The 23,955-nt window shown below is 40.4% G+C and overlaps 1 protein-coding gene across 1 annotated transcript; it reads right to left on the bottom strand.

Annotated features, from left to right (window-relative positions):
• Nucleotides 1–4,574: 4,574 nt before the first annotated feature.
• On the bottom strand, nucleotides 4,575–23,799 carry TDRD6 (tudor domain containing 6). The gene is made up of 4 exons (XM_004605948.2): nucleotides 17,626–23,799; nucleotides 14,079–14,203; nucleotides 11,430–11,517; nucleotides 4,575–5,152 (listed from the first exon to the last, which is right to left on the bottom strand). Exons 1-4 carry the CDS (start codon nucleotides 23,666–23,668, stop codon nucleotides 5,124–5,126), a joined length of 6,285 nt encoding a protein of 2,094 aa, XP_004606005.2. The 5' UTR covers nucleotides 23,669–23,799; the 3' UTR covers nucleotides 4,575–5,123.
• Between the last annotated feature and the right edge of the window lie 156 nt (nucleotides 23,800–23,955).

The following is a 23,955-nucleotide window of genomic DNA, read 5'->3' as shown; positions in this document are numbered from 1 at the left end:
CAGATCTTCAAATTTTTGTTTTTATTACTGAGGTAACTGACTTGTAAATGTTTATGCTTTTGTCATACAATGATACTGCACTCCACTAACACTGAAGCACCTCAACTCTCAGATTCTTTCCAGTTCGTTCTATCCCTTCTCTTTTTACCCCTCACCCCTTCTCATTACTTGATTGAGAACCTCAGATCTGTTGTCAAAGTCAGAAGGCTTATTTTTATTTAACCCTGCCCATCCCTTAGCTTTGTTTCTTTATATACCATGTATGAGATCATGCAGCATTTGCCCTTCTCGGAGTTATTTCACTTAATATCCACTATTAAGTTTCCATTTAAAAGAGAAAAAAAAGGGGGGGGGCTGGAGAGATAGCACAGCGGGTAGGGCGTTTGCCTTGCACGCGGCTGACCAGTGTTCGATTCCCAGCATCCCATATGGTCACCCAAGCACTGCCAGGAGTAATTCCTGAGTGTATGAGCCAGGAGTAACCTCTGTGCACTGCTGGGTGTGACCCAAAAAGCAAAAATAAATAAATAAATAAATAAATAAATGAATAAATAAATAAATAAATAAAAATAAAAGAAAAAAAAGAACAGTGTTGCAATGGTGGACCCGCACACAGGTAGGATGCAGGATGTTTGGTGGCCGAGAGCCACCTCCCCAGGCCGGATGACAGGTGATGGGCGATGGACAACAGGCAACAGGCGAAGGAGGGGTTACTGGCGAAGGAACAGGAATCCAGCCCCAGGCTCATCGGCAGTCAGTTTATTTCTCTCTCCTCCCCAGTGTTGTCCGATCTCTACAGTTAAGGCACAATTGTAGTCTTCAACATCTAGTCATCGACCATCTCATCCTCAACATCTAGTCCTCAGCATCTAGTCTTCATCTCCCTCTCAACATCTCCTTCTTAGCATCTCCTTCCCAGAGTCCTTCCCAGAGTCTAGTCCCACAGTCTGGTACCAAAATGCACTGTAGCACTGTTGTCCCGTTGTTTATCGATTTGCTCAAGCGGGCACCAGTAACGTCTCCATTGTGAGACTTGTTCCTGTTTTTGGCATATTGATTGCGCCACGGGTAGCTTGCCAGACTGCTGTGTGGGTGAGATACTCTCGGTAGCTTCCCGGGCTCTCTAAGACGGGTGGAGGAATTGAACCAGGGTCGGCCACGTGCAAGGCAAACACCCTACCCTCTGTGCTATCACTCCAGTCCTCGTACCAGAATAGTTGTTTTCTTCCCCAGCGTCTAGTCTCATTCTTCTCCTCCCTCCCCCCTTCCCTACCATCCCCTTCCCTCCCCTCCTCTGCCCTCCCATCCTCTCCTCTCCTTTCTTCTCCTCTCCCCTCCCCTTACAGCATAGTTATATAAAAATCAGGAAGAGTGGGGATGCAAAGGTGGGGTTGAACATTATCATAACAACAAAGAGGTAAAGCCACTCCTTCAGGAGATTAACTCAAGGACAAAATCTCATCTAAGGAGATTACTCAAGATTACTAGGAGATCCACCTAAGGGTGGGATTTTATCCAGTGTACTGCTTTCTCCTTTCCTCAGCTAGTAATCCATTTACACAATTATAGTAAATTTACTTCTTATAATATTTCCAGCAATGTCATTTTGTATGAGCAAAGTAAGATATATACTAAGCCTAAAGTTTGGCTCTTCCTCGGGACATCTCACTACATATTCCAGACCTCAGTCCTCTGGCCAGGTTAGTCTTTCCTAACCCCAGCAGGGTCCTTATTCAGTTTCCTCTTTTTGAGTCATGACAGTTTGTCCATGACCATGCTCTTAACTTATAGTTAAGTATTATGCCCCTTGGCCTGGTCCATTTCGATGCCAGGGTAGCTCACAGCTTGTCCTGGGTCCATCCAGTCCCTCATCAGAAGCCTGCTCTTGGAGTGAGCACTGACTGAGCACTGCTGGGTGCCTGAGCATCGCCGGGTGTCTACCCCCCACCCCCCATATATAAAACCCCCAAAACCAAACCAGCTCTTCCAATTCCTTATTTAGGGCTATTGTTTCATGATTGTTTTCTATCTGGTTGATATATTCACAGATGGCAAAGTGAAATGTTAAAATCTGCAACTATTGTACTGCTATCAATGTCTTTCCTCAGGTCTCTATAGTTGCTTTAAGAATGTTGTTAGCCTCTCATTGGGTGCATAAGTTGATAAATAGTATACTAATCTTTTAACATATAATGTACACCTGTTATTAGCTTTGGTTTGAACTCAATTTTATCTGATACAAATATGACCATCCACGCTTATTTTTTTAGACTACCATTTGCCTATATGATTGCTTTTCAGCCTTTTAATCTGAGTCTGTCTATTGTGAAAATTCAAGTGTACCTTCTATGAGCAGAAGGTTGTGTTTTGATCCATCCACTTTGTGCCTTTTGCTTGAGGAGTTTAATTTGTCGATTTATAATACCTGATACTACATGAGCTCTCCACTAAAGATTCAAGCATCGTCTGACCTATTATCAGAAATTCACATTCACAAAATCAATTCTGTGCCTGTAATTCTGAGTGTGTGAGCCTGACTGGCTGCTAGGAATTTGTCACGGGTGCCCTCTACAGCACTACAGAATAAGAGATCAAGGAGATCTGGGATCTGGGCCAGAGCTCACAGTTCCTAGTGCATGGTAGCAGATATGGAGTTCAAGTCAACAGTATAAGCAGCAACTGAGAGTTGCAGTAACACACACCCAGTGAAAGCTGTTCGGCAAGCAGATCTTTTTTAACTATATTGAATGTAGGTCAGAGTCAGATAGGCAAGGACAGTGACCTGTGATGTGATGCTGCAATTGTTTGGATAAACCTGAGGCACTAAGTTTATTTGGTGTTTGCTGCTGACTCAAACATTCTTAAAATAAATTCAAACTTTTTGTCTGTTTTTGGGCTACACTCAGCAGTTCTTGCTCAGGGGTTACTCTTGGATCTGTGTCCAGGAGTAGCTCCTGATGGTACTCAGGGTATCACATGCAGTACTGGGACCCAACTAAAGTCAGCTACATGCGAGGTAGTTACCTTAACCCTTGTGCCATCTTACCAACTTAATTTTTTTTTAATTAATGTTAAGATATAACTCTAGAATGATACTGAAGGTTTTCTATAGTATAGCTCTATTTTATCTTCTCTGGCCTTTTCTGATAATTCACGAATTAGATTTCCTTGCTCTAATGAATGAACTAAAAGTTTCTATTTTCACATAAACAAAAAACAAACTAATCCATCTCAAGTCTGTTTAATGCAAAATCTAGTTTTTATTAGAATATATTCAGCTTTTAAGGTTTTCAATTCTCAGTATTTCTATGAGGGTTCCACATTTCACACACAAACATCTCTTGCCTACTCTTACTGGGAAAATTTTATCCTTACTAAATTTATACCTATATTTCAGTTCTCTTGCTGTTTTTCATTTAATAGTATCACTTTAACATTCTCTGCTGGGGATACAAACTAATACCCAAAGAGAAAATACTGCTGAAAATGTCCACTGAATTAAGATTTACAAAAATAATCCATCACAGTCAATACTGATTATCTTTTACAGAAAATTTCATTGTTTTGGGGTGTGTGTGTGTGTGTGTGTGTGTGTGTGTGTGTGTGTGTGTGTGTGTGTGTGTGTGTGTGTGTGTGTGTGTGTGTGTGTGAGTGTAAGAGAGAGAGAGAGGCGGGGGGGGGGGGACAGACAGGCAGACAGACAGACAGAGATGCACACCCAGCAGTGCTCAGGATTTACTCTTAGCTCTATGATTATAGATCACTCTTGGCAGTGCTTGGAAGCCCATGTGTAGGGTGATCAAACTGGGGATCAGCTACATGTAAGGTAAGTGCCTTAACCCCTGTACTATCTCTGTGTCCTACTTATAGGAAAAAAAAACCTGGAAATGTTTATTGTACACCAACTTATTTTGAGGCACCTAACATAATGTTTAAACATTTATAAGGAAATGTTTAATGTTTAAAACATTTATAAGGAAAGTTTTATTGCTACCATTTTCAGATGAAGGAAATTCAAGGCTTAGAGATTTTATATAATTTGTTTAGATCATATATGCCATAAGCAGTTTGCAGCTGAGACTTAGATCATAAAGCTAGAACCTATGCTTTGCCAAATACAATCCATACACAAAACCATGTCTAAAGGCATGGGCTTTGAATTTAATAATTCTGGGTTTGATCAAACCTTTGAGACACATGAGCTCTTTGACCACTGGCAAATGATTTAACTTCCATAAAATGTTTCAATTGCTCCATAAAACATATTAATATGCACTTCAGAATCAAGAATTAAATGAGAAAATGCATTTTGAATATCAGATGAGTAACCAATATATAAGAGCTAGCACTTAATATTACTATAGTGTTCAACATATAGAATAGTAGTTCCATTAGTACAGAGACTTTAAAAATCATAAACATTCCATAATTCTATTTCTTATTTCTTATTGGCAGGGGAGGGTGGTACCAGGCATCAATACTGGCATCATATTTGTAAGGTATGTGTTCTGCAACTAAGTTACATCATTAGATTTTCCTATTTTATTTTTAATAAAATGAAGCCATTGTGCCTTTAAGAATAAACTTTATTCAAACCTTGAGTCATATTAGAATATTTTCAAGTTCAAACAGAGTATTATTCAAATGTTTAACTAGCAGATAACATGAAGAAGTCTTCAGAAACAAAACAAACATTCTGAAGAAGTTATTGCTAACAAAGCCATCATACAAGTAGCATCATATAGTTGTCAAAAACCTATAATATTCTATTTTAATTTAAATATTATACTCAAAATAAACCAAAATAGTTTTATACAAAATATGAGCAATGTTTTAGCAATCTGTTTAAACAAAGACACAAAAATTCTCCCAACTGATTAGAAACATTAACATATATATAAAAGGAGAGTAAAGATTCCAAATAAGCATTTATAGCAAAATCACTATAAATACGCTACACAGTCAACCTGAGATCAACTTTGTTTTTGACACGTTATCAGTTCTCAAAAATGACAACTTCTGGTGCTATGTATCTTCAATATTTTAGATTATTCCATTGGTCTGGGTGCACTGATACTTATTTATCAGCTTCTTAAAGATTTGCAACATTTAGGAATCCATTCTTAATCTATGTTGCCTCCAGACTCTTTTTCTAAAATTCGAGGAGAAAAATTTCAGGTTAAGAAAGACAAACAAAAAAAAAGTATTTACATAACTAGTACCTTTACAAATCTAATATCTTTTAAACATGGGGAGAGGTGACAAATGAATATTCTACTAAGTAATACTGAGAATTAGTCTCAGGTGTTTTTTTAAAAAGTTTTTAGTATTTTGGTTCTCACTATGCTTATTATCATATTTATCAAAATATGAATTTGAAATGTTACTTTTTATTTGAATGGTTATAAGGCTAATAACCAGTTAGCCCTTTGTTCTCTTTAATTAGTATTTTTTACATAATACTAAAACTATCAAGAGCTGTTTTATCTGCAATTATCTTAACTCCAAGAACCAATGTGCTACTTATGAGTACAATTATGTAATACTAATATTATGCAACTAACTGAACTGTATCATATATATAAACTAAAATTCTGGAGAAAAGATACAAGATATCCAGCACACAAAGATTATTTAACATATGAACTTGTCAACATTGAGAAAATTTTTACAAACTTATCAGATACATAATTTTAACTTTAAAAGTAATTTAATCAACAAAAATATATTATATAGACATAAACCCTCCTTTTGTTTAATCCCATGAGCACATTTAATCACTGTCACTGTTTAATCACTGTCATCCCATTGCTCATCGATTTGTTTGAGCGGGCACCAATAACGTCTCTCATTGTGAGACTTATTGTTACTGTTTTTGGCATATTCAATACACCCGGGTAGCTTAATTAAACCATTTTATTGACTCATTTTACTATTAAATCCCAGTATGATGAAAAACCATTTTTGTTTGAGAATGCAGGGTAATGTAATCTTTAAAACACTATATTCTGGGTGATAAAAGTATTTTGTTTTAAAAGCATAAGTTACATTTAATTATAGTATTATTAGATGACATGATTTAAAGATCTTTTCCTGCTACTTGTAACAAAAGGAACCTAACAAAAGCAATGTTTGGATTACTACCAATTCTTTGCTCTAGGCACAGAACAATTAAAATCACAAAGAAAATCATAGAGAAATTAGGAAAAATGTTTAAAAGCGAAAAAAATAATTTTTTAAAAGCATGATAGCCTGATGTTATAGTGAAAAAATTACTTCATGAATATTTTCTAGTCTTCAAATACTCATTTCTTTGGAATAGTTTCACTGAAATATTCCAAACTAAAACTATGGTTTCCTTTTCCAAGCTCCCAAACTCCTGGTAAGTCTCCTGTTTAGTGCATTGTCAAAATATTGCTTTTCAAAAGTGACCACAGTTGTCTTAGACTTAAGGGACTATTTTTCCAACAATCTTTTCTACAACTATTAACATCATGTAATGATGTTTATACAGAAGTTAATTCATAAGACCACATTTGTCTTAGACTTAAGGGACTATTTCTCCAACAATCTTTTCTACAACTATTAACATCATGTAATGATGTTTATACAGAAGTTAATTCATAAGAATATATTCTTTTTTTTTTTTTTTTTTTTTAGTGAAGTACCAGATTTTATTCAGAGGTTTCTGAGGGAAGGAGGAAGGGATAAGTGGGAGAGAGAACAGTAGGAGTAACGCGCTCAAGAGAGAACGCGGCTTCTCCAAGGGTGGATGAAGCCCTACACACACCCTAGCACTGGACACGAAGGCATGAAAGTACACATCTCAAGGGGGGAGATGCGGGCGACACATGTGCTCGGCCACGTGGGCTCAGGCAGCACACGGGCTCAGGCAGCATATGCGCCAGAATATATTCTTTTGATGAAATAAAACAGGTCTCAGATGAAAAATTCTTTTAGAAGTATAATCAGAAACACCCAACTCATAGTGCTTTGAACACAAAAAATAGCCACACATAACTTAGTAACTCACAATAGTCACTTTTTAAGGAAAACCATCTAATTTGTAGATAAGCATCCATAAATCAAGAATTACCTCATACGTGAGGAAAATACAACTTACATGTCATAGCCTAATAAAAAAAATACAACCTAATAAAACTACCTCTCAATTAGGTTGGCTTTAAAGTCAGGTATAATTATTTCATGTTCACTTAAATAAATTTAAACCTCTCTCTTTTGCTTGACAGGTATAGGATCATTGTATTACTGTCATCCCTATTTGCTCGAGCGGGCACCAGTAATGTCTCCATTGTGAAACTTGTTACTGTTTTTGGCATATCGAATATGCCATGGGTAGCTTGGCAGGCTCTGCCGTGGGGGTGAGATATTCTCGGTAGCTTGCCAGGCTCTTCAAGAGGGATGGAGGAATCGAACCCGGGTAAGCTGCATGCAGGGCAAACACCCTACCCGCTGTGCTATCGCTCCAGACAGGTATAGGTTAATCTATCCAAATATAATCCTGTAGGTATATATCTATATATTTGAGTACTGTATTTTCATTTCTACAATGAAAAAGAAAAGAATATAAATGAAAAGCATTTTAGTAAATATGAATGCAATATCAGTGAAGCACGCTATCATTTTTGGTAAGTAAATAAAAAGGCAATTACAGAATCAAGAGAGATGTTCACTTTTTTTATAGTCAAAAATTTCTAATGACCATAATGTGCAACACAAGACAGAGGGCTTAATAAACTACTAACCACTAATGTCATGTAGTACCAGGCAGCTACAATCTTCTGATTGCAATTGAGACAGAATTAAGCTATTAGCCTCTCTATTAACACTGATGACTACTGAAAGTTCTGGAAAGAATACAAAAAGCAATCTCCTGAGTAAGAACTCTCAAAAGTAAAACAGTAATAGGCTGAAGTGCCTTTAGACTAAAGTGAAGTTTAAATAATGACTCATAATAGAGCTGAGTGTCTTTCTTTTCTACTTTTTTTTTTTGTCTTTGTCTCCTGGTTTTGACCTGAGATTAAGTCAAATCAGAACTTCTGTGACAGAGAAGACAAAAACTATGGAAGAAATCTTTGACTTACATTTATCTACTGTAAGAAAGTGCCCTGTCCCAACTCATTCCAATCTTGAGAGAAACTCCATGCCACTGCCTGGGGACAGTAGCCACAGTGGAGCATTTTAAAATCCCAGAAGGAGATTTTTGGGCATTGGAACTGATGTATGACTGCAAATACCTAAGGGTCTTGTCAAATGATATGATGATTTGGATGGTTCCCCAAATGATACAGGTGTCCTACGGTTCCTTAAATGACAGCAGTGGGAGAAAGAAAACAAGAGTTTTACTGCTCTTCGGCTTGAATCTCTGCAGTTTCCTGGAATTAGAACGTGGTGGGGACTGGAAAGCCTGCCACGAGCACCTGTCATACCACCAGCACTACTGGGAAACCATCAAGCTGCACCTGAAGTTGACTTGATTGACGCGGCATGGAAAAGTACTTGGGTATCTGTGGCCTCAAGCTGGAGTGACAGATTGCATTTTGCTAAAAAAAAGGAAAAGCAGTCCTAACCTCTGCTCAGGTTTTTAGGTTCATTATCTACTCTTGCAGAAAAGAATTTCTGAAGGAGTCAAATAGTGAAGTAAGAGAGTTTTACTTATATAACAGGAGGAGCAAGGTAGGGGACAGAGACAAAAGATTCCCTTACCAAAAATAATATGACTGTGCTGTAGGCACATTACTTTTGTTGGTCTTTTTATCTTCTGCTTAAAGAATGTTGTTTCCTTCTTTCCCTTCCCTTCCCTTCCCTCCCCTCCCTTCCCTTCCCTTTCCTTTCTTTCGCTTTTTGGGTCACACTCGGTGATGCACAGGGGTTACTCCTGGCTTTGCATTCAGGAATTACTCCTGGCGGTGCTCAGGGGGCCATATGGTATGCTAGGAATTGAACCCAGGTCAGCCGCATGAAAGGCAAATGCCCTACCCGCTGTACTATTTATCGCTCCAGCCCCGAAAAGCATCTTTTTTAGTATGAAAACTATTTTGTGAAGGAAATTAAAATTAAGTTATTAATGCTAAAAATAAAGAAAGACAAGAGAAAGGAGACAGAGAGAGAAGTGAGAGGAGAAAACTGGGAAGGAGAGGAGATACAAAGATGAGTTTAAGAGAGAACATGAGCTTCTCTAGAGGAAAGAGAGATGAGGGTACCCCATAAGGTAAAATAAATAAATTACACATCCCATGTTGACTTACCGGTTACCCCATAATGGTAATGCATGCTGTTTACAAAGTTGGTTTTATAGGATTTTTCTCAAATTGCTTCTGCCTGGCTATTTCTGAGTAGATAGGAATTTTGCAGAGACACATAGTCTTGGGGAAGAGATCTGAATTTCTGGTGGCCCTCTCTCATGTTCTCACAGATTCTTTTCTTCTCGAAATTCTGCTGTTGCAAAGGGGTTCATCTTTCTGAGGTGTCACACAGCTTCCTATCTCCAAAGGGGCACTGTCTTCGTGCCTTTGGGCTACTTCAGAGCTGGTGACAAGGAATTTATCTAATACCTTTGAAGAAACTTATTTGTCAGGGTTTCCCTGTCTGCCTGTTTCATATTCATAAGTAGGATTCTCTGTTATCTGAAAAGTTGGATAGATATTATATTCCCCCATCTCTTTTCCCTATCTTTTTGTACTACAAAAGCAGGTTCAAATAGATCTGAATTAAAATAACACTAAGAGAAACCTTGAGGGACAGAATAATTTTTATTTTTCCTTGCCAGAGTATCAGAAAGAGACCTTTGAGGGCTACATTAAATAGGACCTGGGAAGACAGAAAGTGTGAGAGGATATCTCAAAGGAACTATATTTAAACATTTGAGCTTCTAAGGGACAGGAAAGAGTTAAAGGTGCATCCCTTGCATATGGGGCAACCCTGAGTCAATCTTTAATACCACATGATCCTAAGAGCATTATTTGGTGCAGTCCTGGGTGCCCCTAAGATCTGCAGGGATGGCCTGGGAAATCATGACAGTTTTGAGTAGCACTTTACCTTTGGGTACTTGCATTGAATTACCAGTTCAGGACCAAAAATTGCCAGAAAAGGTTCTCAGACCTCCTGGGAGGCCACTTTCACAGAAAGAAAACTTAACTAGTTATACTATAGAGGGCTGGAGCAATAGCACAGCAGGTAGGGCATTTGCCTTGCATGCGGTCGACCCAGGTTTGATTCCTCTGTCCCTCTCGGAGAGCCCAGCAAGCTACCAAGAGTATCTTACTGGCACGGGCATGGCAGAGCCTGGCAAACTACCCGTGGCATATCCAATATGCCAAAAATAGTAACAAGAAGTCTCACAATGGAGACGTTACTCATGCCTGCTCGAGCAAATCGATGGCAAAGGATGACAGTGATACAGTGATACTATAGAGGAAGAAATCTAACTCTGAACGTCATTCCTGAATCATGCATATGAAGAACAGAATGAATTAAATCTTTCACATCTGAACTAAACTCAGTGACTTCCAGGGCAGGGCCAAACAATTGATCAAAGGCTTTGAAAACTAAACTGACACTGGAACCACCAAACACAGAAGAGACACAATTTGTGGTGTGACCCTAACCAGGCTGATCATTGACCAATACAAAAAATTTAATATTGGCCAGCTTTAACAAAGAACATGAAAGTCTGGGGTCGAAGCGATAGCAGAGTCGATAGGGCATTCGCCTTGCACACGGCCGACCCAGATTCAATCCCTGGCATCCCATATGGTCCCCCACGCACTGCCAGGAGTAATTCCTGAGTGCAAAGCCAGGAGTAACCCCTGAGTATCACTGGGTGTGACCCAAAAAGGAAAAAAAAAAAAGAACATGAAAGTCTACATAGAATTGAGCTATGTCCAAAAGATTAAGGTGATTATGCAGATTTCATATGAACAGAAAATTTTTTTTTAAAAAAACTAAACTGATCAATGTATATATATTACAGGTGAATGATACTTTCTCCTTTTTAAATGGACCATTTTCTCAGATTTTCTTCATCAAACAGATGTTCCAAAAGTTCATGAATTTAAATCTCAAATTAAATCAAGGGATAGAATTTTGGGGCTAGAGAGAGAATACAGGAGTTAAGGTGCTCATCTTGCCTGTGGCTGACTCCAGCTCAATACTTGGCATTTCAAGGCCCCTTGAAAACCTATGGTTATGACATCTGTATATGGAGCTAAGAGTAGCTCCAAGCACAGTGGGTACCACACCCACTCTATTAGTAACTAGTTTGCACAAAGGAATACTTAGTATAGATCCAGAAAGAGTGATTTTCTTATTGTTATTACAATAATCTTTCACCATTATCTTTAAACACAGAGACTCTCAAAATAGTTTGTCACCTTTTAAAATGAATTGCTACTTATATCATGCCATACCTTTGATGGACTCATCCAATTTAGGTATTCCATTCCAGACATTCTCAGGGTTCACAATCTCTTCCATGCCATTTGAGAGATCCAAAACCTACAAGAAAAAAAAGACATGTTTTACCTTAAAAATTGGTATCCAAAAACTATAAATTATTTGAGTACTATATTTATACATTCTGTATACTATATTTATACAGAAAATAAAATAAGTTACCAATGATTAAGAATCAATCTATGTTTTAAACTCAAAGATACTTGAATCAGAAACAAAAAAACACCTTTTCATAACCTGCCTGGTGACCAAAAGGAGTAAAATGTAGATCTCATGATATTCAAAATTTGGTGGCAAACAGACTTCTAAGCAAATAATCACAATTTAGTGCAGGCAGTTTGAACTTTTGCAGCATGAGATATAGGACTATAAATACAAAGCTTTTTTTTGGAGGTGGGAAGGTGAGAGATGGTAGACAAATTTAGAAAATAAAGGCAAGAAAGTATTCTCGGAAGAAGCAATGGCTAAAGGCCATCTTTAAGATTCAATCAGTTTGAGGAAGGGCGCAAATACAGGCACTCAGAGCTGCATTTTAAAATACATCAGGACCCAAGCAGAGTAGAATAAATGAGAGAAATTGAGCAGTTTTATGTCTAATATGTTATAAAACATAAAGAAGCAATACCTAAGGGTAGAGTGGTGCATGGATGCTCAACTCTCGAGATACTTCCAGGCCATATTATTGATAATCTATATATTTCTAGTGAAGACTAGACTTCTTAAACTTTTTTCACTCATGACCCTTTTGCTTGAGACATTTTTATGCAATCCTGAGCTTGACAGGTCAATATAAAATAGATATGCAAATGAAACAGTGGGTAGGGGTTTGCCTTGCATGTGACTGACCCAGGTTTGATTTCTCCATCCCTCTCAGAGAGCCCAGCAAGCTACCGAGAGCATCTTGCCCTCATGGCAGAGCCTGGCAAGCTACCCGTGGTATATTCGATATGCCAAAAACAGTAACAACAAGTCTCACAATGGTGCCCTCATTACTGGTGCCCGCTCGAGCAAGTCAATGAGCAATGGGATGACAGTGATCAGTTATTTTAAAACAAAAATTTTGAAGGGATTCCCCAGTGTTACTCAAGGGGTCCAGGGATCATTCTAGTGATTCTCAGTCAATCAAGTCAGAGGTTCAGTGCAAAAGTTGAGGATGTGAAAAAAAAAAGTTGAGGATGTAGTGCTTCTGAAGCCCTGTTCTTCCTAGGACCACCTGCACCACCCTGACAGTGACAGGGGCCTCCAGGGTGTATCAAGTGGTGTCAGGGATCAAACTGGGGTCTGCCACATGCTAGGCAAGTACCTTAAAACATCTTTCCATCCCCTTGAAAAAAATCTTTAATATTTTTCATGACCCCCACATTAAGTCAGGTGACTCCATATGGAATCATAACCTGCAGTTTAGGAGGCTATGTTCTAGACCACCAGTTCTCAAATGTTAATAGCATATGAATGCACCTTCCTGATTCTGCCTTCAGGAATTCTGAATCACTAAGGGATTTCGATACTGGTGGTTTTCAAATTACAGGAGAAAAACAATCAACTAGGACATTCTAATAAGTTTTATACAGAGGAACTAAATAGTTAAGTTTTGTATTTGATCAACTTCACAAAGGCAGTGTGGAAAATCAAGTGAAGAAAAACCAGAGGTAAATCAGGCAAAAGGTTTTTAGAATAATCTAGCTGTAAAACGAGAGACATAATTAAGGCTGTGGCATTAAGTTTAAAAGTCTAACTAGGGTCCAGAGCGATAGCACAGTGGGTAGGGCATTTGCCTTGCACATGGCCGACCTGGGATCGATCCCCGGCATTCCATATGGTCCCCCGAGCACTGCCAGGAGTAAATCCTGAGTGCAGAGCCAGTAATAATGCATGAGCATTGCCGGGTGTGACCCAAAAAGAAAAAAAAAAAAAAGAAAAAGAAAAAAAGAAAGGTTAACTGGAGATTGCTGAGATAGCACAGGAGTTAAGGTGTATGCTGGCATAGAACTGACCCAAATTAGATTCCCAGACCTGCAGGGTCCCCTGAGCATTGCCAGTGCAGCTAAGAGACCCTGGAGCAACACTGGAATGTCGTGGACAAGCCCAACATGACAGGACTCAAGCAGTACAGCACTCTCAGGACCTCACATTGAACCAGGCCCTTAGGCGTCAGGAACACCACATGGGAGATAACACTGCCCTTACCCCAAACCCGCCCAAGAAGTTTAACTAAGGAATGAGAGTGGTAAATGTATAACTTAGTGACTAAAAGATTTTCAGTGGTAAGGGAGATGTAAGATCAGAGGTTTCTTGCTAGCGTATTTATAAACAAACCTTTTTCCTTTTTTTTGGGGGGGGGGTCACACCCGGTGATGCACAGGGGTTACTCCTGGCTCTGCACTCAGGAATTAACCCTGGTGGTGCTCAGGGGACCATAAAGGATGCTGGGAATCGAACCCAGGTCAGCTGAGTGCAAGGCAAACACCCTACCCACTATGCTACAGCTCAGTAAAATTATCAGAAGGAAAAAGCAAGTATACAATCACTAAATTGTACTTTCTAACCTGCTAAATTTGTTGACATTTCTTTAATAGCCTGTGAGTACTTTTACCTTTACTTACCCTTGTGCCTTCTTCAGCTATTTCTAAAATCTCACATTTAGACCATGTGTTTCTGAGACTTGACCACACAACACATTTGGATCCAACGGTGAATCCCTTCAAGGTGTAGGTATTCACTGGTTGAGCTGCCAAATTTAACAAAGCAAGACTCAAGGCACTCCTCTTTATAACTGTTAACTATACAAGCAAAGCATTTCCCTAATATGCATTTATTACTCTGCAAAATCAAGATAATGGAATTAGCATACTGGTATAATATGCCCTATGTCTATGTCCTTTCCTCAATTTTATCTTAAATTCTTCCAGTGTCCATCATTTAATATTCTCCTCAGAAAAACATGACTATGATACAAATTTTAAGTGATAGAAACTTAATTGTTAATATTGAATATTAGGTTATTATTGGGTTATTATTACTAGAGGCAGTACAGTCCATATTGCTAAGTAAGCAGATATTAAGACAAAACTATTTATTATAAATATGTGATGACGATAAAAGATCTAGGATGCTATTTATAATATCGTAAATTCCTACAAAATGCCATGTCATGAGGTGGAGCTGTCTTACAAACATCTTTAAGAAGTTAAAATGTTGGAGCTGGAGCAATAGCAAAGCAGGTAGGGTACTTGCCTTGCACATGGTCAACCCTGGTGTCCTGTGCTGCATCCCCAAGATTATCAGGAGTGACCACTGAGCACAAAGCTAGGAGTAAGCCCTGGGCATTTCTGGGGTTTTGACCCCAAAGTTGAAAAAAAAGGGGAAAATGTAGAATTCAACATGGTGTGGCAGTAAACTCTAAAGTTTTAATACTATATGCAAGTAGACACATGCATGTAAAATGAAAATAAAACATGGAAGATGTTATAAGGCTAACAATGTGCTTTTGGTGGTAAGATAGGTGACTTTTATTCTTTTTAATTTTCTATTTTCTCCATTTTCTACCCTGACTCCAATTTCAATAATACAAAACTTAATTTTTAATAGTTTTTGAGGCACTGTGACTTATAATAGGGGTTCGTGCTTACAAGATCACCACTCCTTAACTTCCAACAGAACATCTTCTTACTTTTGTAAAGTAATTCTCATTCTTAAAAATATCCTGAAAGTGAGGCATTTTGTATAACTTTAAAATCTTACTAAGTCAAGAAAAGTAGCAAAAAAATAATTTGCTAAAAAAAGTTAATGATAACCCAAATGGAAGAGTACAAGCACTGGATGTGCAAAGACCCTGTTTTAGATTACAGACATTATACATCTAGAACATCACCTCAGAACAGCCAAGTGTCACCCTAAGGCCCATAAATAGTGAATCACCAGACTAGCATGACCAGAGTGAGCATTCGCTGAGTAGCCAGGGCCTTGCAGCACTGCTGGGTGTGATCTGTATGCTTCTTAAAAGTTAACAATAGTAAATGTTTCCCAAGATTAAGTGGATATTAACTTTCTTCATTAATAAAAGCTCTACAAATCTAATTTTTGTTTAAAGGTTTCTAAATAAATAAGGTGCATACAGAAGACAAGAACTGGAGTGATAGCATAACGGTAGGGTGATTGCCTTGCACGCTGACCCAGGTTCAATTCTTCCATCCCTCTCAAAGAGCCCAGCAAGATACCAAGAGTATCCTATCTGCACGATGGAGCCTGGCAAGATATCGTGGTGAATTCAATATGCCAAAAACAGTAACAACAAGTCTCACATTGTTGCCTTCTTGAGCAAATCAATAAGCAACGGGATGACAGTGCTACAGAAGACAAATTTGAATCTGAACTGAACTGCCCTCTATTATAAATAGATATGCCTGTTTCATGAAGAAACACTTAAAAAAAAGTACCCAAAACTATATCCTCTTTATTTTCAAGATAATTTGTTTATATTTTAAATTATTCCTTTTTGAGACATACTTTAAATGTTCTATTTTCAAACATAAAATTAATGATTCACTATTACATCTTATATCCAGAATTATTTCAAGTATTATTTCAAGCATTATTTCACACTTTACAAATTAATTTCCCCATGTTTAAAATTAAAATTAATAGCTCGCTTTTAAGTCTCCTGATGTTGGCCCACTCGAGACAGAGAGTCTCTTGCCCACAAAACTGGCTGTCTTCCCCGGGGCCCCTCAGAGGGGATGGGCTCCAGCTTCCCTCCCTACCCCAAGCAGAGCTCCCAGTGGCCAAAGACCACCGGAACCTAGCTACAGCCTTGCTAGAGGCCCCTCTCCACACGTTCGGACGGGTCTCACGCATGAAGGTACCAGCAGATGAACCCAGGTGTGTGTAATCCCATCAACGGCCAACATCCAGAGACTTAAAAGCAAGCTCCCAGAAGTGCGCGGCCTCGATATCTTGTAGCCTACTTCTCCCTCTGGGAGAAACTGGCAAGCTTCTGAGAGTTTCCTGCCCACATGGGACAACCTTGCAAGCTTTCCATGGTGTATTCATATGCCAAATCCAGTAACAAGCTGGATCCCATTCCCCTGACCCTGAAAGAGCATCCAGTGCGACATCATTGGGAAGGCCAAGTCGAAAGAGACTTCTAAGATCTCAGGGAAAGGATGAATGGAGAGGTTACTGAGTCCGCTCAAGAAATCAATGATTAATGGGATTTCGTGATTTGTGATGTTTAAAATTACTTTCATAAAATCAAAATCTGATTCTTTTCTTAGGTTTTAATCTTTACCCCCAAAAGGTATTTTAAAAATTTATAATATTAAAAAAATTCTCTTTAACACAAGCATATACTTTTGAGACTGTAGCACTGTCGTCCCATTGTTCATCGATTTGCTTGAGCGGGCACCAGTAATGTCTCCATTGTGAGACTTCTTGTTACTGTTTTTGGCGCATCAAATATGGCACGGGTAGCTTGCCATGCTCTGCCATGCGGGTGGGATACTCTCAGTAGCTTGCCGGGCTTTCCAAGTGGGAAGGAGGAATAGAACCTGGGTCAACCTGGGTCGGTCACATGCAAGGCAAACACCCTACCCGCTGTGCTATCATTCCAGTCCATAAAATAATATGGGGATCATAGCCAGAAGGCCAGAGGTGACTCCTGGCAGGGGGACTGTGTGGAATGCCAGAGATCAAACCCGGGTAGGGCATGTGCAAAGAAAACACCCTACCCGCTGTGCTCTCCCTCACAGCCCCTCATCCTGAAGTTCTTAAAGTGTTGAAAACAGAGCCCATGAGTATCCCACAAACTCAGCAGCCAGTTCCAAAAACCAAGTCTGACCTTGGGTGCTACTTAAGCAACTGCGCTGCGTAGGAAGCTAAATGCATCCGGGTAAGAGGGTGGCCCCATTGGGGGGGACAGCAGGGCCATAGGCCCCGTCTTCAGGGCCACGAAGCCACTGCTGTTGGCTTCAGGGGCAGCGAGGTGGGTCCTCATCACACATGAAGCTGACTTTTGAGACATTACTAATTTTTGAAATAAAAGTGAGAATTATGATATAGTTGTCATATTATAATGTTGTCCTCTCTAAACTGTTGTAAACCTATCTCACCTTGAAACTCATATTTTTAAAAGTAAAAAGAAAAAACACACACCTGGGACGTGATCTGGTAAAGCATTTTGGGGGTTCCTTCCATCTGTGGAATCTTCTTCAGAGAAAGGAGAAGTCCGTGATAAAATGGAATCTGTTTTTTTATGGTCTATATATTCTTCTTTATAAACAATCATTTCAATCTGCATTTGGGGAGCACAGTCCTGTTCATATAGATGCAATGGCAACCTATGTTGGTCATCAAAACATGTCACATAACTAGACTTTCTTCTATCCTCAGCACATGTGGATTCTTGGACTTTCTGACTAACTTTTATAGACAAAGTGTTTATCTTATCTTCGAGACACAGTTGGGCAATAGGCAACTCTAGCTCTGACTGTTTCTCAGCTTCATAACTGAGGGGAAGCTGTGCTGTGAATGGTTTCAAGGTGGCTTCTGCATCACAATCTTGGGGGAGTGGCACAGTAGGAGGCACCAAGCCTATTTCATCTTTCTCTTCATCCCCGATGAGAGAATGCTGTAACTCAATGGATTCTAGTTCCAGGCTTCCTTTGGATTCATTATCAGGAGAAAGTGGAACCTCTAGCGAATTTAGTTCTAAAATCTCCTTTGTTTCACTAGCATGTGATAATAGCGAGTTTAATCCGGCAATTAGGTATTTATCATCAAATTCTACTTTGTCAACCAACTGGCACTCTACCTTACTTTCTAATGCCCCAGTGCCAATTTTATCTCTACATGGGTGTTCGAGAGCTTCAAAAATGTTATCAGGATCATAAAATGTACTTGGTTTGGTATTAATAATGTTTAAATCCTTTTCAATACTTTCAGAGAGTTCATCTGTCTCTGGTTTTATATACAGTATTTTCTGTTGCCCAGCTTTACTACTCGGTTTCTTAATTCCAATATCAGGACTGGAAGGACCACAGGCTCCCTTTATCTCCAGGCCATTTTTCTCATAGGCTGGATCACTATTACTAATCCTAGAATATTTCTTCATTTTCTCATTAATACTTTCACCTTTGCTTTTTACATCAACGATTGCTAAAGGGATATTACAAACATCCCTTTTGACATCTAATATAGCTATCTCCAACACATCTTCTGTTACTATTTCATAAAAATAGTCATTTCCCTCTTGAGGGCACACACCTTCGGAAATATTAAATCCTGACAGACAACATGGGAAGGCTTGCATAGGAATGGACAAAAGTTCAGCAGGAATGTTCCAGAGCACTTTTAGGTCCACACAATCTTCAACATTTCCAAAGTCCACAAGTCGGACAGATACAAGATAATCTTCACAAATGTTGGTAATAAGTGCCCGATAATAATGTCCATCTTCTCTATATTTCACTATGCATGGATCTCCAGTATGAGGACATGAGATGCAACTTTTCAAATCTGTTACTTGTTCTACAGCATTTTTTATTTCTATTTCTAAATATTGAAGTTTCTCAGTATCTGCAAACTGACACCAAAAATATTCAGGCCCATCAATGACAGTGGCATAAGCTCTTATCATCTTCATTTTTGGATTATACCAGTTAAGAAACACTGAGGTATCAAGGTCTGTTTTGCTGACAGCCTTTGAACAAGCACCTTTAATTATTTGGGTAGAAAGTCCTATTTGAGATTTTTCATTGAGAGCATACCTGCTGATCATATCTTCTGCTATGACTCCATGCTCATCTGCAAGAATAACTTCCCATCTGTCTTGAAATTTAACAAATTCACATCTTATTTGAGCCTCATCTGTCCTTCTGGAAAAGTAATGTGTCATTTCCTTAGAGTTTAAAATCTCTGGAGCCCAAAGTCCCCTTAAAGAGCAATGAATACACAATCCTGGTAATAGTTCATTAGTAACATCAAGTTTACCTATCTTGTTGGTATGGACAACAGAAACATTGCCATAATCTATAAACTGTACAGAGAGGTTATTAGGTGATTGTTGTTCCTTGACCACAGCACGATACCATAAATTGTCATCTGGAAAAATGGCACATATTATATCTCCTTTTTGCAAAGGTGGACCTGTGTAATATTGAGGCTTTGTTTTGTTATTTAATCTCTCTGAAAGATGATTAAGTTTAGTTTCATCTTCAGTTAGTTGGACATAAAAGTCTGAAGGGTCATTTATATGAGAGACATATACAGTTGTTTTAAAGCCAGGGACTATAGTCTTCTGAGGAAAATCAGATAGATTTAGAGGCAAATCATTGTTATATGAATCTCCTATTTTTCTTCCCAAATGAGTAACTTGTAGTTTTTCAGCTTTCAAAGATGGATCAACAAAACATTCTTCTTTCTTTTCTGTTAAGTGAGTCACTTGATTATTTTTTCCTAGAACGTCCTCATATTGAGGGACTAAGTTTGAACTTGCTGAACCTTGTAAAAGTTTGAGTTTCTTACATGCTGAGCCAATCTTAGGGCTGTATGATTCTCTCAAGATCTCCATGTTATATAATTTGTTTTCTACAGATTTAGTTAAATACTCTGTAGATGATGACTTAATATTTTCCTTTTTCACTTCAAGTGTTTCAGGTGGAGAAAGCAGTGTCTTACTTCCTTTTATCCTTGTCCCATATTTGTAGCCAAGTAGTCCTAACTTCTCATTAATATTAGCATTAATTTGAATGCTGCCATTATATAATTCTATAATCAGTTTTCCATCTGGATCTTTTGCTACAACCAATGCCTTCAACGATTTATCTAAGACAGTCTCTTGAAACCATGCTGTAACTCCTTCTGGTATGTGATTAGGAATGTCAGATAATGAACATTTAATAGCTTGCATGGGTAAAAGTAAGACATCATATGCATCACTAGGGATTGGAAGCAGGTCATCATTTGTTACCATATAAATATTACCAAAATCAACAAAGAAAACTTTTGTTGGCTCTTTTTCTATTATTATCCCCCTATACCAGTTTCCATCAGTATACTTGGCAAGGCACAAGTTTCCAGGGATCAAGGGAGATGTTTTTAAGTTTAGCAAAACTTTACTCAACTGTGTTATATTACATGACAACTGTTCTAAAATATGAGCATTTCTTCCAAGTTGGCAATAAAATGTCCAAGGGTCATTAACATGTGTTATGTACATTGATTCTTCACTTCCTATTTTCATATCATGTGTAGAGTAATAGTAAGAATGTAGCTGAACAGAAGACTCCAGAGGTTTCTGAAGTTTGACTGATCTCGCAAGTCTCTTTTCTACCAAAAACTGGCATGCGCTCTTAAAGGGTGTTAGCAAATCCACAACATTAAACAGCTCTTCGTCATGCATTGAAGCTAAAGCAAATATCGTGCATTTCAATTCTAGATTGTTTTCCTTAGCGTTGTCTACAAATTCACTAAAAGCTTGTACTGCTTTTTCGTCCCAATCAAAGGGATCTTTACCAGTAGGATGAATTAAATTATAAAGACTGCATCTGAAGGCCTGAGCTTTTATCTGAAGAAACTCTTCACTAATTGAATAAATATTCTTCACAGAAACTGTCTCTTTGTCTCCATAATCTACAAATAGTACTTTGACATGTTCTGAAGATTGTGCTCCACTAATCAGAGCTCTGGACCATTTCCCACTTATTGTTCGCTTTGCCAAACAAGCAGGAGTTGTTCCCTGGTAAAGGGTAGCTGTATTCTCACAATAGTCCTGAATATTACACATTAGAGTTTTAAATTCTGGCAGGTTCCTGGTCAACTGACAGCAGAAATAGCCAGGGTTTTCAACAAAAGACACTCCGACTTCCACTGTGCTTCCAACTCTTAGTTCTCCCTTACAAGAGTCTGGCTTAACATCCAAAGCATTCTGTATAAGAGGAGAATACACAGTGAGTCTTTTCTCTTTTTCCTGAATGCCTAGTCCAGTTAAAACACTTGAAAGAACTGTTGTGTCACTCAAACTTTCTGCAAGAGATGTAATTTTATGATCTCTTTTGGCCTTCTGTTCTACTTCTACCTTCTTTGTATAAGCTATTTTGTTTTTCTCTGTATTGAAATGGTTGGAAACATGCCCTGGAGAGTAGGTACTTATGGGAATATTTTCTTTTGTCTCAAATTCCTGATACTTAGCATATCCAGCCTGAGCAATCACCTTACTAATGTTCTCTTCTCCTGTTCTTGATTCATCAAGAATCTCAATAACATATTGATTATCCTGCTTATCAAGAACATGGATAACTAATTCTTTGTGGAGCACAGTCTTTTTAAAAAAGGTAATTGCTTCCTGGCTCCAGATTTTCCCCAACGGCCAAATGTCAGCTAAAGTGCACCTAAGAGCCAGTACTGGAAGTCGCCTAAACTGAGGAAGCAGCATTCTGACATCATACCAGTCCACATTTTCCAAGTTTCCTCGGTCAACTAAGAACACATCCACACTCTTGTCATCCAATCTGGTGACTATAGCCCTATAATATCCATTTTCTTTCCACTTGACACAGCAAAGGTCATCAGGTTCAGGTTTCAAAACTACACCATCCAGCTTACTAGCTGAGGAATAGAAGCTGCACATTCTCTTCATTAACTTGCTGAAAGTGCCATTATGCTTTCTCAACCTGATCCAGAATTCAGAAGGATTTTTAACAAATTCTACCTGGGCATCATAGAAGGCATTCAGCTTTAACTGGATAGACCTTAAGGCTGAGAGGGAAATCTCTTCATCGTCTTCAGCTGGAGACTGAGACTGAAGAGCTATTTCTGGTTCTTCTTCCTCCTCCTCCTCCTCTATTCCCTGACTCTGAAGGAATCGATCAGCCAAGCAACAGGACTGTACTCCGAATACGCAGTTGAGATTAATCCCATCGTCTCCATACAGAGTGACATAATAGACATGCTCAAAGGAACAGTAAAACTCAATCTTTGCATTCACTGCCTGGCCCAGAATCAGTGCCTTCAGGCTACCCACCTGGGACCGAGACCAGCCTCTCCCACCATCCCAGAGTCCATATAAAGCACAAGGGTAGGTCACAACCGGCATGCGAAAATATTCAGGCAGCAAGTAGCGAAGGCTACTACAACTCACCAACTCCTTCCTTCCATAGTCTACATGAAGCACCTGGGCACAGCGCTGGGGCCGAAAAATCTCAAGCAGGAGAGCCCTGTACCAGTGTCCATCCAATCCACAAGAAGCACACGGAGATCCTGGCTTGTCTGGGCTTTCCTCTCTCTCCTCCCAGGAGGCCCCGGGAGAGTTCTCATCCCCTGTCACTGTGGAGACCCGGTATACCTGGGCCATACTCTCTGTGAGGCGGTGGATCTCTTGTGAGAGACTCCGGAGTTGGCAGTGAATACGGTGGGGGTGGCACACTTGTGTCACCACTACAGGCTCTGTCACGCCCAGCTGCAGCTGGGGATAGAAGTAATCCAGGCCTGGCTGCTCTGGCTTGGTAAGGACTCGCGGGAGGATGTGGGCCCCAGGACCCATGCCGACTGCGGCTGCCGAGAGGTAGCGCTTGAGCAGCGAGCGGAAGAGGCTGTCGGGTACCAGCCGGGCCAGGCCGAGCTCCTGCATCTGCTGGAACAGCTCGGGCACCTCCAGAAGGACCAGGCGATGGAGCAGCAGCACGTCCAGGACGCGCCCTTGCACCTCCTTGCCCTGCAGGTTGCTAAGGAAGTCCACAGCACTGGGCGGCCAATGCTGGGGTTCGCCACCTCCGGCACCGCCGCCCCCCGCCGGCACCAGCCCGGCCAGCACGCATCCCAGCACCTCAGAGGGCAGATGGAAGAACTCGCTGCGCCCGGGCGCCAGAGAGCCTGCACCAGCCGTGATGGTGCGGCCCTCGTCCAGCAGGAAGACGCGGCTCTCCTGCGCCTGCCGGCTGACCACTCGGCAGCGGTGCCACATGAGCCCCACCTGCACCAGGCACAGCTCGCCGGGAGAGGCCGAGGCGCCGCCCAGCGCCCAGGGGCCGTGCATGGCCGCTGCTTCCTGGATCTCCAGGCTCAGCCGCGAGTACTCTTCCCGCCGCTCGCCCACCAGCCCCCAGAGCTGCACGGGGATCACCTCGGGGTGGACATCCACGAAGGACACCCGCAGGAGGAGCGAGGCTCCGGGCGTCGGCAACCCCGGCGTCGAGCACATGGCTGCAGTGGCGGCAGGGACCCCCTGCTCGGGGCTTCCAGGAAGCGCCGCGAAGCGTCAGGACCCCCTCGGAAGGGGAAGGCGGGGACCCCTCCCCGCGAAAGCCGGGCTCAAAGGCGAAGTACCCAGGCCTGGCCGGTGCGCCGACTCGCGCCGCCTTCGGGCCGCACCAACCGCCCACGGTTGCGCCGTCGCCGAGGCGCTGCCAGCGCGCGGTGTGGCGGCTTCCGGCGCAGGAGGCCTGCGGGGCCTGCGTGGCCGGCGGGAGAAGGCGGGCGGCGGCCGCG

The sequence above is a fragment of the Sorex araneus genome, chromosome 4, assembly GCF_027595985.1.
Source record: "Sorex araneus isolate mSorAra2 chromosome 4, mSorAra2.pri, whole genome shotgun sequence".
NCBI lineage: Eukaryota > Metazoa > Chordata > Mammalia > Eulipotyphla > Soricidae > Sorex > Sorex araneus.
This window is presented reverse-complemented; position numbering and strand designations above follow the sequence as displayed.